At 40.8% G+C, this 15811-nt stretch overlaps 1 protein-coding gene across 1 annotated transcript in view; it reads right to left on the bottom strand.

Annotated features, from left to right (window-relative positions):
* ALK (ALK receptor tyrosine kinase) overlaps positions 1–15811 on the bottom strand; it is a 312464-nt gene that overhangs the window by 162380 nt on the left and 134273 nt on the right. The window contains exon 5 of the mRNA XM_069008374.1: positions 5316–5517. Within this exon, the coding sequence (XP_068864475.1) occupies positions 5316–5517 (202 nt within the window). The remainder of the gene's footprint in view (positions 1–5315; positions 5518–15811) is intronic.

Here is a 15811-nt window from a genome sequence, read left to right as displayed (position 1 = left end):
CTCCTCAAGGTGCCATGACCAACAGAGCTAAAGCTTTCCTCAGGTCTAGACTTGAGATACTGGAAGCGAGCATTTCCTAGCAAAGAGACTGGTTCTTCCTAGGTATTGAGTACAGTATTCTTTGAAAAGGGAAGGGGGAAAAGCAACCCCTTTTGACAACCAACTTTGTCTTTACTTTTCTTTCTCCTTTTTTTCCTTCTTTTGCACTTAATTTCACAGACTGAAAGGGACTAAAAGTTGGCTAGTGGATAATAGCACAGAAAAAGCTGAGTGCTAATTTTCTGTCTAGAACAATTCAAGTTATCTCTCTAAAATTAAGGATTAGTGGTGCCTGGCCATCAGGGTGAGAGAGCTTAGTTTCTAACGAATCCATAAATCCAAATTATTTTCCTGGATTACCTGAATTTCTCAAATGCATAGTTTGAACTGAATCACTTACACTCCTGATTTAGAATTCTCTGAGAGTAAAAATGTCCTGTAAATTTTGAGACATATTTTGATGCTTAAAAGTAAGTTTAAATGCCCCAAATACACACTTCGGTCTTCATTATTTTTATGTCTTAGCCCAGGCATTTGCAAAACAAAGGCTTGAATTTAGTAAAGTTTTTTAAGGAGAAAGAAAAAAATGAAACAAATATCCCTCATCCTCACAAAAAGAATAAAACAAACAAAAGAATTCCTTATATTAAAACCCTGGTCTCTGAGACAGGCGACTGAAGCTACTGGTAAGAAAGAAAAAAAAGCAACAAGACTAGTACAAGAAATAACCTTCAGATTTCAAGCCCCAAGGTCAAAAGTGACAGATGCTACTGATTCCTTCATATATTTTCCTTGACATCTATCAATGCAATCAATCTTAAGTGAAGTTGTAGGTGCCAGAAAGGGAATAGCCTATCATGATTTGCAGCAACCTTCAGAACCAGGTGAACTTTCTCTGTTGGAAGTGCTCTGTGCACCAATATTAATGGACCTACTGAAGCACTGGCTATTAGTGTTTTATGAGTTCCTTTCTCATGCATGCATGTTTGGATTCATGTTTTATTTAAGAAACACCTTCAACTTCACATATTTACACAAAAGTCTTCAGATGAATCTCAAGCTTGGTGGTGAGACCAAATTGAAATTAGGTGTCATTTGCTACGTTCTTATAAATTTGGTTTGCTATATAGTATATAATACTGCAACTCACCATTAATAGTGTAAGTAGAGGTGTAAATTGATAATGGTAATTAAAATGAGCCATGATATTTTTTTTTCCTGGCCCAATTCTAATTTCTCCAAAATACACAGATCAAAAGAAATGAAAATAAATCCTTTATAACAAACTCTAACCTTGCTGACAAGATTTCCTTGATTTCCTTTGTATTTTCTCCACTCTACTGAGCACACTTACAATCTTACTTGCTTTTTAATTATAAATTTAACACATGGGAAAACAGATGAGAGGTGAAATGAAATCAGTGGCCACAGTGACAGTCTGACAAGCACCCAGAAGTCAACATTCAAACTGTGGCAGCAATTCTGCTTTGTTAAACTACCAAAAGGCAATGTAAACATACTTGATGCCTCCTCATCTCCAGAAAAAGAAAATGGGAACTCCGTTAAATAGCAAGAAAGCATTGTATAGAGCACTGTGGAAGCAGAAAAACAGCAAAGGGTAGTACCCACATCTGGTGTCATTTGAGATAAATCAGAGTGCTGTGCTCCATGGCAGGAATTATAACAACTCTTTTGCCATTACAAAGGATCAGTAGCACTGCACTGATTCTCTCCCTGTATCATCTGCAGGTGCTTGAAAAACCCAACAGAATTGCAAGAGATGTCAGAAGAGACTAACCACATCAAAAACACATCCACAGGGTCAGAGCAGCTAGAAACACTTCCATGCAACAAATCCAACTCTAACAGAATACAGTGATATGTTGTTCCCCATAGAGGAGTCCTACTGATTGCTTAAGAGCTAATTTAGGAAGGTCTAACCAAAGGTGTTCCAAAACCCACAGGTTAAATTGGAGTAAGATGTTTCTGCTCTTTAAAAATAATAATAATTTTAAAAAGGTATACAATTCTGCTGAACTGATAAACAAGGACATAGTTACCTTCTGAGTAGCAAGCATTGTTGTAAATATTATGTGTAATAGTTATGACTGTATTTGGCAGAGTTTCTATGTAACACAAAACAAGTATCCCTTTGCCAGCCTGTGGTGTCTCATCCCTCAGGAACCCTTCCCAGCCATCACTTCTATCATACTGTTCCTGGTGTGTGTTCCATCTGCCCCACCCTACTGCCATGTGGTGCATCTTAACTTAGCCCCCTTTCTTCCTGCATGCAATACATCAGCTGCAGTGAAATACATCAGGTGAGAAAATAAAACAAACAGGTGTCTTCCACACAATGATTTCTGGAATCCCTCTGGCTCGTTATGGAACTGGTACAACTGTAGTCCACAGGCTAGGGCTCTTTTCTTCCTAGAGAATGAGACCAAAGGAGCAAACAGAACATCCATAGTTCTGCTTTGAATCTTTATGCATAATCACACCTGGTAATTTACACACAAAGACAACACAGATGAACTCTGGTAACAAATAAATATTGGGTGCCATGCTGTCTTTACCTAATACAATTTCATAGCTTTACATACATTCTACTTAAAATCAGCTTCAAGCACTGTCAACCTAAACCTTGGCTTGCCTGGTTTCACCCTGAATGAAATTGTAATACCTGACAGCATCTGCTTTTTTCTCTTTTAAATGTAGGTGAACTGTGAAGACCTTGTAAGATTTTAATATATGTAATTCATGTTATGCAATTCAAAAAGAAAAAAAAAATGTAATAAAGATATTAGTGCTGTGCATAGTTCAAGATATGAGAAAATCCACCCTGGAATTAACTTATTGCTTTATTACCCTTCAGATGCATTTGTTTTAATAAAACATATTCTTCCTGCTATGAGCTTGATTTCAAGCAATGTCCCAGACTCACTACTGCACACACAAAGTCACTGGCAGCTACACACACTTCACACCTCTTGTTTGCAAAGCAATATATAAAGCATATAGAATCAAAGAAGTGTCAGCTGTGAAACTTTAAAGTATTTTTATTTCTAGCACAGGGTCATCATTGAGGAATTCAATTACTTTGTGCCTGGAGCTAAAATCCTTATAAAATTTTAGAAATTATTTGGTTATAGCATGGTCAAAGAACTCATTATAAAAGAACACAATTGTTTGCAATTTTCAAGACAAAATAAAATATTGAACGGAACAGATTTCCACTGTAGGATTGCTAGTTCATTTAAGAACTTCATTGAATTATTCTTGACCTTCAATCAGCTATTCTGGATTCCTATTTAAAGGAAAAAAGATGTTTAAAAAAGTGAGATTTACGTGTTTTGCTATCAGAGATGGAATAGCTAGTATTATCTCTCCAAACAAAGGAGGGGTGCTCAAATTCTGGAATGAAGATTCAGGGCAAATGGTGACAAATTGCCACCTTCACATCTGTGGCAGTCCATCAGAAGCTATTTAACTATCCCCATGTGACGTTTATGTGGGCACAGTATCAGAGTTTTTCTGCATTGCTGAGCTGGGAGAAGAGCTACTGCCTCTCACAGTGAAGGGACAGAACCAAAGGAGGGGGGAAAATGAACCAGCTGGTTGCTCCAACTGGAGTTTTACAGCACACAGAGCACCAAGGAGTCAGACATACAAATCCATGAAAGCCACAGGCGCATCCTTACCCCTCCATGCACCACAGAGATGCTGTTGGGGAGCAAGCTGCACTTCTGGCAAGCATATGGGACAGCCAAGCTATAACCAAAGCTACCTTCTGTAAAAGCACAAACCCTCTTTACTGTGGTGACAATCTCCATCTGCAACACACAGCTGAGTCATCCATGTTATCTCCAGCAGATGGCAAAGGTAGGAATTTGTTATCGTATTTAAAGAGATCTTTCCCTTCCCTTCAAGGCTCCTTACATTTGGCACTTGCCTGCGCTCCCGGTGAGTTCTGCCCACCCACAGATCTGAGCTGGAGCTCCTCCACGCAGACCAGAGCATTTTACACACAGCAATGTTCCCTGTGAGTGCCAAGGAGCAGTGGCAGTGCCAGCGCAGGAGGCACTTTGCACAAAGCATGTTTATTAGCTGTGACACAGAGCACAGCATTTGCAAAGAGCTAAGGAAGAAGACAGCTGCTGTGGCTCCTCTAATTACCTCTCCCCAGACATCAACAGCAATTTACAATTTGGATGATGTTGCTGGAACTAAGTATGATCTAGATCCACACACAAGCTCTCCTCCTCACTTTTATAGGCCATGTGTTATATGAGAATTACAACTATTCAAACTGTTTCTATGAGTTAGGTTATCTCCTACAAGGCTTTTTATTGCACATTCTCCTTTTGCTACTGGAAGATACAGAATTTGCTGTAGACAGTCATCAGATAATCACATCTTGTTATGAGCACAAGCTAGCAGGATTTGCTATTAGAAACTCTCTAATCTATCACATCAAAACAAAGAACATTTGAGATGTTTGGTAAAAATTAGGCTTCTTAACACATTTCACAACAAAGGTAAGAAATAAAAATTTTAAAAAGTCAGTATATAGAGCAGGTAGAACATTAGCCTCACATATATCCAAATTAAATTCCGAGTTACTCTACTCCTACAGCATCTTGAAATATTTACTGTGTTCATCTCCTGCTGTTTTGCTGCTAACAAAAATTTAGAAGAATACACAGGAAGTCTGACAAATTAAAACATCATCGAGATTAATTGCACAAAGAGGATAAAACATTTCAAACAGTTGCACCCTTGAAAGATCAAAAGCTTTCCTCCCCGCCAGTAGTTCTGAACAGCTTTATTGGCAAAAAGAAGAGAAGTGAAGACAAAACTTAAAATGTATGCAGGCACATGAAACTGCAAAGACTCCGTAGATATTCTAAGCCCAATACTATACATGGGTTAAGAAGTAGTAAAAGCAATCAGACAGAGAGAATTAGGCAGAAAAGCTTTAACCCTAGGATGAGTATCCACACTCTATCTGTACATGCAAGCACTGAGAATAAATGTGATGTTGACTTGGGAGACTCAGTTACACGGATCCAAAACTTTGCTAATGCTTTGTATAATGAAAAAACCATCAATCTCCACCTTTTACAATATTTTAGACCCATGCAAGACAAGCATCCCCTCAGTGTGGTGTCCTGCTCCCCTCAGATGTGCAGCATGTGTTTTGTGGCTATATTGCTTCACAACCGAGTGATTTTTCTCAATTCAAGCTGTGAGTCAAATGAGGGGATGAGACTTACCCATGTTTCTCTGGACTCTGCTCTGATAGGATTTCACTGCTGCTCTCATCAATGGGATGGACACGAGCAATATATTCTCCACTCGGCTGGTAAAACTTGTACACAGCCACTTGAACTACACACTGATCACTGTTGCTCCTCAGCCAAGGGCTCAGGATGGTGGGGCTCGGCCTCTCTGATGCATTGAGAAACAGAAATGAACCTAGAACAGAGGATGCAACAAGAAAGCTTTAAAAATTAGAAAAACCCCAAAGCCTCCTAGATTACAGATGAATACTTTCAAGTTTTATGTCTCAGCTCATTCTGCAGCCCTGCCATACCTCACAGTCAAAGATTATATTTGCCAATTAGATTGGAAAGTTTGCCCATTTTGTGTTAAACCTATTAAGAATAAAGCAAGATTTCAACTCACCTTGGAATGGCCCAAAAAAATATTACATTTAGATTTAACTCCCAGAAGGAAAAAGCCCACACAGCTGATTAAGGTGTTTTAGGTTTAGATTCTTGTCTGTAACCTCTCAGGTCTGGTCCATACCCAAATATATTAACATTAGTTCAGTGGGATCCTGATTTGACAGCTCTGGTATATACCTATTTGCTTATTTATAATACCTTATACTGTATGTAGTTCTCTTACCCAAATAAAGAATACAAATTCAACAGCTTTTCTTTTGCTCTTCTATAAACAGAAGACCGCAGCATTTTTAAGTCTAATATTAGAGACAGGATAAAGGCCTGACACAGTTTCATTTCTCCAGCAATTCATTCTAATGTATTAATTTTATATGCAGCTAATCCACATTAAACATTTCATTATTATCCAGTACATTGACTCCCTCGGCCTAATTCTATTTCAATACAATCTGAGGCTTATCCAGTGGGACAGAAGTAATGTATTTTCATCCCATTGCTGCTCATTTCAGGTGAGTCAAATGACTCCCTTTCGGCAGCTGACTAATTTATCAATTTGTCCACAGAACAAGCACGCTGGGGCCTGTAGCTGGCAAATGAAAGGGACCAACTCTTGAAGCAAGAAAAAGTATGATATTCCACAAAGTCTAGCAAGACTGGTCAGGTAATGAAATCTCATTGTCTTGATTACCTGGAGCATCCTTTAATGCAGTCTGTCCATTAATACTGAAAACATGCAGGCCTGATGAAGAGTTTAATTTCATTGAGAGAGAAATTAAGGCTCAACAGGGCTGTAATTGAAACTTAGTTTTAAATGTGCATAAATTTTAACCAGAGCAGAAGCTTGTTTTTGAAAATGCCAAGGCTGAAGCTTCAGAGATATGATCTCCTAGATCATTGAGCATGGCTCACATGATATCCAGGGTGTCTAAGAAATACTGTCAAAGAGCTACAAATGACTCCTCCTCATTTTCACCTCAGTGTGAAAGGTGTGGACCACAGGGTGCAAAGCAGCCACTCTGAGCTCCTGCAGCAGTTCACCTCCTTCCACGAGGCATCTGGTGAATTGTCCTTATTTGATTGTTCTCATTTCTCTCCACTGAACCGAGGGTCAAGAGCTCGGATTTGAATAGCTCACTGCCAGATGCTGGTTTAGAACATAGGAATTGCACTTGTGTTCACAGATGTCCCCTTTGAAAAAGTCTGAGTAGGCAAATCATCCCAGGTCACACACAGGGCAATAATGGAAGGGCTACAACTGAAAACTGGATTCCTGTCAAACACTCTTTCTCTCCCATACATCCATTTATCATAAACAGCATTTTTGACATATTTGTCAAAAACAGTGTTCTTGACATTTACACCACATTAATGACAGATCTAAAACTAGAAAATATCTGTACTGAAAGAAACATGAAGAAATACATAAAGTACAGCCTGCTCAGATGTCAAGGTTTGCAAACAGAGAAGAGTGAAACGCAGTCACAGCTTTTTTTCTTAATAACAAGATTCCTTTATCTAAATAATAATCTTTAATACAGTTGCTAATGGAATTGTTTGATGAGTTTAAACAAACAGTTTTTGTCAGTTATTTCTGTTGGTCAGTAAAAGAGAAAAAACCCCAACAAAACAAAATCCAGCCACATGTATCATCCTTCCCTGTCGCTCCCTTTTGTTGCAAACAAAAGAGAATTAGAGCAGTAAATCTTGTGGCTTTAATTTTACCATCCCCATAAGAACAATGAAATCTCTGACATGAAAGGGAGCAAAGAGATTTCTGCTGGTGGCAGAGACACAGTAAGTGTTGCAATAATTGCTGATGGTAACTTGCCAGGTGCAAGAGCCATTTGCTCGTCTTACTGCCTTGCATCAGGGAGTCAGATTTTAAAAATAACAAAGGCAGCTCTCATTCCTTCTTTCCTTGCAGTGGTTCTAAATCAAGGGAGCTGCCAAGGATAGTCCCTCTTATGCCCTGACTTGAGGTCAAGTTTGAAACATCAATGAACTCCAGTAGTACACCAGGGTAGCTGCTACAGCAAATTTGTGAGATAGTCATGAATCTCCTTTGTTCTGACTTTTTTGTTTCTACTCTCTGTCTGCAGGGCTCACACTGTGCAGTTGTGGCTTATTACTCATCACATGGCCAGTTGTACCTACTGATTTATATTGCTAAAAGGAGTACAAGTTTGCCATAATGGGGTTACACCAGCACACTCTCCTAGGATGCTCTTCCAGGAGGAACAGCCTCACACCAGCTGCTGTGAAATGGTGCCTAGGAAACCATGGCTCTATAATGGATTACACTGTGTTGGCCTCACCACCACCACAATCTTGTGAGAAATGTCCTCCCAGTGCATACTTTTGGAGAGATCACCTTACCTGGGCAAATACTAGAGCTATGAGAGGTTGTATTTTTTATACTTAAACATGTTTATTTTATTTTAAAAGAGGAGAGAATAAACACAACCTTGTTCTTGCTTTTGAAAGTTCAGCTATCTCATGGGTGACTTCCTTGTCTGCAGCAGTGTTCTCTTTTTGCTCTTACTGCTGTTTTAGTTTGTAAGTTCCAAGCAAGGAACTATCAAAGCCTCATTTAGCTCTGGTGTTATGGGAACAGTTTCCAAATTTGAAATGGGGGTACTTGCTTTAACACCACAGACATTTTCTTATACAGCAGAATTTGAAGATTCTGGGATTAAACCACGGCACCCACAAAGGAATAATTAATGTGTCTGATGTGAGAAATGACACATTTTGAACAAAAATCCCTCTGCTTATCGCTTCCCTCAAAAGCACAATCTCTCAGGCACTGGTTGTCACTGTTTCCTGCAATGTCCCCCCTCCCCCCACAGGATCACTATGACCACCATTTCCAGGATCAGCCTAGAGACTGCTACTTAGAGTTAAGAGATCCCCTGGAGATCAATTCCATACCCATGCCAAGGGATACAAGAATATTCTATTTCACAGCAAGAGACTTTCTCAGCAAAACCAGAAGCTACCTGTTTGCTTGTATTTCCCCACAGTGGGAATCCATGTGGCATGCTTTGAGATCATTCTGTAGACTGTAAGACTCTAAGGTTCCAGCTAGAATTTCCTTGCACCTATTTTCTCCTATTGGCTTGCTGCTCTAATAAGACTCTTGGGATCCCCCTGGGTGAATACCTAGAAAAAGCACTGTAGCTTCCACCAAACTTCTGCTGCTATTTAGGTATCAGGGGACATAAGCTGAGATGAAAGGCCCCATCATGGTACGTGCTGCCGGTGTCACATTCTGCTGCTCAGGACTCTGAAGGGTCTGTTACTTATCACAAAGATCTTCACCAGTGAGTCATTGCAGGAGTCTTTCACTACAGGTTTTAAATTGGACTCTGGCTGCACAAAGCAATGCTGATATTGAAGAGATGCAGTTAAAATAATCAAATTGTAACTAGATATACACCCATAGACCCAGGCACTTAGCATTTCTGGGGTCCTGAGCTCATTCATCATTATCACACAGAACCCAGGGTTTGCAAAGGGAACAGCAGTCAGTATTTTGCCCCCAATACGCCCATGTTCGCATTATGTGACAGAAACCCTACTAGCTGATACTGCTCTGTGGTGTTCCAGAAAGTGCTGGTCTAAATGCAAATATTTTTCACATTCCCTCTAAACATTCACATACTGTGTGGCAAACCTACAATAATATTCAGCTTCTAATGATAATTTTTCCCTGCCTTTTAAATAGCTGCAGTCATAAGGCAATGGTGTTACTCATCCTCATATGTTGTGTCTGATAACATCTCTGGCAACTTGCTGTCACTTCAGACAAACACACATGAAAAGATATTTATGCTTTAAGCACAGTAGATTATTGCAGTTGACATAAAAGGAATATTACAAGACAAATTAATGTATCCTGCATGAAAAATTGCTGTTGATCCTTTGGAAACTTGTTTACAACATTTTAACATTCATGTCACACAAAAGGAAGGATGGTTTATCAGCTTAGTAACAAGATGTTTTTGAGGTGATGAAGACAGCTTCAAGTTCTACTGTTCAGGACTAATGAGATAACAGATTATTTATAAACAAGAAAACTGATGTTAAAGTACTATGCACAAAGTGCATAGTACACACTATGAACACACTATGAACAAAGCACCTGTCCAAAAATATTTTCAAATGAAGAAATATAAACTGGTAAGCCTGCAACTTAAACCCACATTAACAACGAAGTTGCATTCCCACAATCTCTGACCCAACATCCTTATCTGATATGGATGCACAAACCACCTGAAACTCATGCCAGTGAATGCTGAGGCAAGCCTGAGATGTTCTCAAGACAGAGCCATTCCTTTGGCCTAGGAATGGGGTAAACTTGGGATCCTATTGCAAGCCCATTGAGAAGCTGGTCATCTGACAGCCACCCAATAGCTTTGAATGCACCCTACTAACTGCTTATAACCTGAATCCTTCCTGGTCAGCCTTGGGGGGAAAACCACAGAGAGAGCCAGGTCAGGGTCTTCTGCTCAACAACCTTGTGATGCTCAGCGAGGTCAGTGCAACCCCATTGTATCCTTGGACCTTTCTGAGACAACAGCCCAGGAAAGATGTGTGCAGCCCAAAAAGACAGCAGCCTGAGAAGTCACACTGGGAAATAGGGGTCCCCAGCAAAGTGTTCACTGCAGAAAACAGCCACCAGCTCTTCTGGGACAAATACATGAAGGCAATGGCCCAACTTGCAGCTGAAGTGTAGGATTTCCAGCATGTGATGGGGCTGACCGACTAAAGAGCAGCTCTGTGGAGAAGGACCAGGGAGTCTTGGTGGGTGACAAGGCGACTGTGAGCCAGCAGTGTGTCCTTGAGGCCAGGAGGGCCAATGGGATCCTGCTGGCCACTCTCTTTCCTTCAGGAAGAGTGTGGCCAGCAGGGCAATAGAACTGATCCTGCCCCTCTACTTGGCCCTACTGAGGCTACATATGGAGTTCTGTGTCCAGTTCTGGGCTCCTTAGTACAAGACAGACAAGGAGCTACTGGAGAGGGTCCAGCAGAAGCCACAAGGATGATTTGGGGTTTCTCTCTCTTGCAAGAAGAGACTGCAGGAGCTGAGCCTGTTTAGTTTGGTGAAGAGAAGACTGAGAGGGGATCTCATCAATGCATATAAATATCTCGAAGTGCCAAGGGGATGGTGCCAGACTCTTCTCAGTGGTGCCCAGTGTTAGGACAAGGAAGAATGGCTGTAAACGAAAACACAAATTCCACCTCAGCATGAGGAAGAATTTCTTTACACTGAGGGTGGCAGAGCACTGGGACAGCTGCCCAGGGAGGTTGTGGAGTCCCCCTCCCTGGTGACATTCAAACCCCACCTGGACATGTTTCTGTATCAGCTGCTCCAGGTGACCCTGCCTTGGCAGGGGGTTGGACTGGATGCACTCCTGAGGTCTCTTCCAACCCTAACCCTTCTGTGAAAAGCAAGGCTCAAAATACAGCTAGGGTGACTTAATCTGATCACACTTATAAAGCAGAAATTTAACAATCTTTGCAAAACTGATAGATTGTTATTCTGAACATAAACTCCATCTTCCTACTAAAAAGATTTTATTACCTTTCACGTACAAGTTCAATACTCTACCAGATTAAATTAGAGCTGTAAAAACTATTAACAGCCAACGTCTGTTGGGGACTATACAGTAGAAAAAAAATTATTTAAATCAAGTTTTATAGTCTTTAGAGATGCTGACTGGAGAGAACATTTCCACTAGTATCACAAAACATCCCACAGAGCTGGTCTTTGAATTCTTCATTTTACACTTGACTTTCAAATTAACTATTCAAGCAAAACTCTCGTAACAGGAGCTCAGTAGCTGGCAAAAGCCATGAAAGAACTGGGCACTACCTGACTGACAACATTAAAGAAAAGATTCTGTTATACTTTTTCTGGGCTTATATATACAGATTTTCTAATTGCCTCATCAAGGCTCCAAAATGTGCTGAATGCGAAGAATGTGAATGGTCTCCAGTGCTGAGTGCAATGTGACTGCATAAGCACCAGAAGATTTGCAACCTGCTATACTTGCAGCTATACTGACTTAAAATTCATGAAGGTAACAGCCTTTGAATTATTACAAAATTTGGAGCTGAACAATTCTTAACAATCTAATTATGGTAATTGGATGATATCTTACCTCTTTGGAAGTCAATCAGAGTTTCTGCCATTAGCTGAAATAGAACAGGGATTTCCTTCTAATACCAAGCAGGAATGTGAACATGTTTCTCTGGATGATGCAAGCACAATTCAGAAGCACTAATGAATTCATACTAACTCTTGTGGCCATGTCATACATTTTACAAATGGACAAGTTAGGGCAGACATTAAACAACTGCAAACAGCATGCAGCCAAGATTGGTATCAGAGCTGAGATCTGCAAGTCAAAACTCTTTAAAAACTACCTCCTATTCAAGTATTTTTTATTTCCCAAGTATAAAGGGGAAGGCCAATAATCCATCAAAGCAAAATAAATTAAAATGTTGTCCTGTTACTAAGGCATCAAGGAAATTTGATTTGCCCCATATGATTTCTCCTAAATTCAATGGCTTCACTCATATAAAACCTTGTCCCTCAAACAACCAGAGTTCACTGTCGCCCTTGGGAACTGCAGCAGTGTTATAGAAATGCAACTTGAAGTTAGGAAAGACAGGACTCCTTCCTTTTCTCACACTCCAGTCCCAGAAATTTTCTTTATTATTTTAACTCTTCTCTTGGAGGCAACCTTGAAGCATTACACACAGAGGGAGGAGTCTCCTAGCAGTGACCTTCACACAAATCTTTCACAGATTTCCCCTGTCTCCTCCCTATGCTCAGTGTAGCGCGTGAGCTGAAGTCCAAATGAACACCCTTTAAAGATTTATTACTATTTATCAGTTAAAGTCCAATAATCCCTGGCATATTCATATGGAAAAGCTGGATCTCATCACAGTACTCTTTAGACAGACAACAATACAAGATGTTTTTCTCACAAAGCAGTTTAGGTCCAGCTTTTCAAAAGGAAAGTCAGATAGAAGAAGAAGAAAACAAAAGCTCCAGGTATTGCCTTCTGTAACAGGAGCTAGAGCCAGATGCTGTTACAGCCCAATCCCTAAATGACTCAGCAACATTTGCTCCCAGCTAAAAAGCACTGAATTGAAAAAAAGCAGTTAGTTAATTAAAAACTTAAAATTCAATGCTGAAATTAAAATCTTTCCTAGAGAATGACAGAAGAGTCTTTAAATAATTCAGCCTTGCACAGCTGATTAACCAATATGCATCTTCTCTTTTGCTGCTGACAGAGGCGAATGGCAAGTTGCTTTTGAGATGCCTGTTCTGAGACGAGAAGATGGGAGAATTTTCTGTCATCTTGAGCAAGACAGGCCTAAAGGGAAAGCTAAGAGAAAGCTGGTCCTGTCAGTAAAAGCAGAGAGGCAGAATGCCTGTTCAGGAACTCAGTGTGTGCAGCAGTTAAGGGGAGGGTGTGAAAGGAAGCCTAGTGCTGTTCCTCTTGTTGCTGTTTTGCCCTCGAGTGGGCTTATTCGATTACACTCAGGAGGCTGGAAGCTTAAAAATTAAGAAGTTCAGCGATACTGTGACGCACAAGTACCCGAATAGAAATGTGCCTAGAACAGAATTGCAGCCACTCACAGTTCAGTAATGTCAGAGACCACGTTAAACAAGTAGTTAATACTGCAAGTTAGTCCTCTGAAGAACTAGAAAGCCACAAGAGAAGGCACCTCATTAAATCTCTCTGGTGGAGCCCTCCTCCTTTTGCATTCTGTGTCAGGATTAAACTCATCACGCAGAAGCTGCCATCGTGTCAGCTTTAAGTGCACAAGAGTCATAACTCAGACCATTGGAGAACCACGAAATTGGTGGAAACAGATAACATAAATAAGATAAATCATGACATTTTAATGTCTCATACATTTCAATTTGTTGTTGTCATCATCTTCTCCACATACATGCATGTACATCCATGCACACAGTGCCAGGAGTCTATTAGCTGGCCAACTGTCACCATAAGTATTGGGAAATGTGATGATCCTATCCAGAGCTTGTTAAATGCCTCACAGCATAAAGCATCTGTCACCAAATCCCTGCCCATCCTGAGGTTCAGCCATCCTTCCTCCTTCTCTAGTCCACACCATTTCCAACCATCTGCCTGTCAATAACCCGGGTACCAGTTCTGCATGCCAGTTTTGTTTGGCAAAACCCCTTTTCACTCATCTTTTAGCCCTAGAGGTTCCTCATATTTTCTGTGCTTTCCTAAGTCATTGCTGCAAGGATGAAAAGGGAGGAGAGTGCCTTGGCACATCAGTTAGGGGACAGAAAGAAATGCAAATGGCAGAAACCTTTTGAGGACTTTCTGCTCTACTGTGAAAGCTGAACTGGCTGGTGGTTTTCCTCTTGCTCATTCAAAAACTCCACCTGACATTCATGTGTAAGAAAATAAGCCAGCTTTACCCACATACCAGTTGTCCAGGAGAAGAAAAGTGAGGGGACAATGACCTTTCCCCTGGGTCAGACAATGAGTTAGAGCTTCTCTGAATGTTGATAGACATGCTGAAAAATGCTGAGGCAATCAGTGACAGAGGATGATTCCACCAGCTTACACAGTTTCTGTTTCCTGGGCCTTTGACCACTTATGTGTTCTCCAACAACACAGTTAAACTTCACACTTAGATAGCATTTTGTAAATTCAAAACGTTGTAGAAATACTAAATGATTAAACCTCAGGATGCTAAAAATCCATTTTTCAATTGGAAAAGACAATACAAAAGTATGGGGCTTGCCTCCTTAAGGTGGTAAAATCAGACATCCCATGGAATTAGTAGTTTGAACTGCTCAATTGCCAACAATCTTATTTATGACGGCAACATTTATTTAAAAGAGCTAGTTTCATCTGCTTCTTGCTGTTAACTATTTCATTAAAACTCTACCTAATGTGCCTTTCCTGTGAAGTAAAACAGATTCTCCTTTCGATTCTAGAGACAGTGTGTCATAGGTTAGCAAGCATAAGCTTTGCTTGCATAAGCAAAGCTGCAAGTCGGGGGAAGGGACTCACATCGTGAGCAGAGAGACTCCTCTTCCTGAATGGACTGAACAATATTTGGAAGTGGGCGGCTGTCTCAGTGTGATACTGTTTTCATAGCATGTGCAAAAAGAGACTTCTCTTTCTAAATGGACTGAACAAGGTTATTATGGAAGTGGTAACAGACTGAACATCTTAAGGGTTGTCTTTACATTGTCAGTGGGAGAAGGGAGGAAGGTGGGGGGAGGAGGAGAGTTTTAAAGGTGGTATAATTTTTTTTTCTTTTCTTCTTTTAGGTCTGTTAATAAACTTCTTTATATTCATTCGAGTTGGTGCCTGCTTTGCATTTCTCCTAATTCTTATCTCACAGAAGATAAACAGTAATGAGTATTTTAGACCAAACCACTACACTAAATTGGTGTTTCTGCCCGGTTACAAACCCAACCCACGACACAGTGGCAGAGGTGAAGGAGGGACTATGGTTCAGATGAAGGCTACATGTCCTGGTGGAATCAGATCTCAGTAGACTGGACTCCAGTCATCTGGTCTTGGTTCTGGCCTCTCAAGGACCTTCCAGCACAAAGAAGCAAACAGCCTGTCCACTGCTGTCACTGTTTTAAAATGGGGTCACTGAACCACAGGAACTGAAAGGTCCTTCCACAGGACCCCATCCAATGTCCTGCCCTGCGCAGGACTATCAACAACACTAAATGAGGGCAGTTTCAACTTTTTTCAGCCAAGTCTCAAAAGCCTCCATGCATGGAGATTTGACAGCCTTCTGGGCAACCTGTTCCAGCACTGCACCCTGCTCCTGGTGAGTCTGTGAAATCCAACCTGGACCTCCCAAGTGGGAAGCTGTTGCCACTACCTATTGTATCATCTGCTATGGCAGAGAGGTATTAGGTTTTGCCTTCTTTGTATCTCCCTGCTGGGTGGTTGTGGCCACCTCCAGCTCACGTCTCAGACACCTCTTCCCAGCCTAAGCAAGCCCATCTCTGTGGGGGTACATCCTGCAGGTCCCTGAACACACAGCAGCCC

This window comes from Aphelocoma coerulescens, chromosome 3, assembly GCF_041296385.1.
Source record: "Aphelocoma coerulescens isolate FSJ_1873_10779 chromosome 3, UR_Acoe_1.0, whole genome shotgun sequence".
In the NCBI taxonomy this organism is placed as follows: Eukaryota; Metazoa; Chordata; class Aves; order Passeriformes; family Corvidae; genus Aphelocoma; species Aphelocoma coerulescens.
This window is presented reverse-complemented; position numbering and strand designations above follow the sequence as displayed.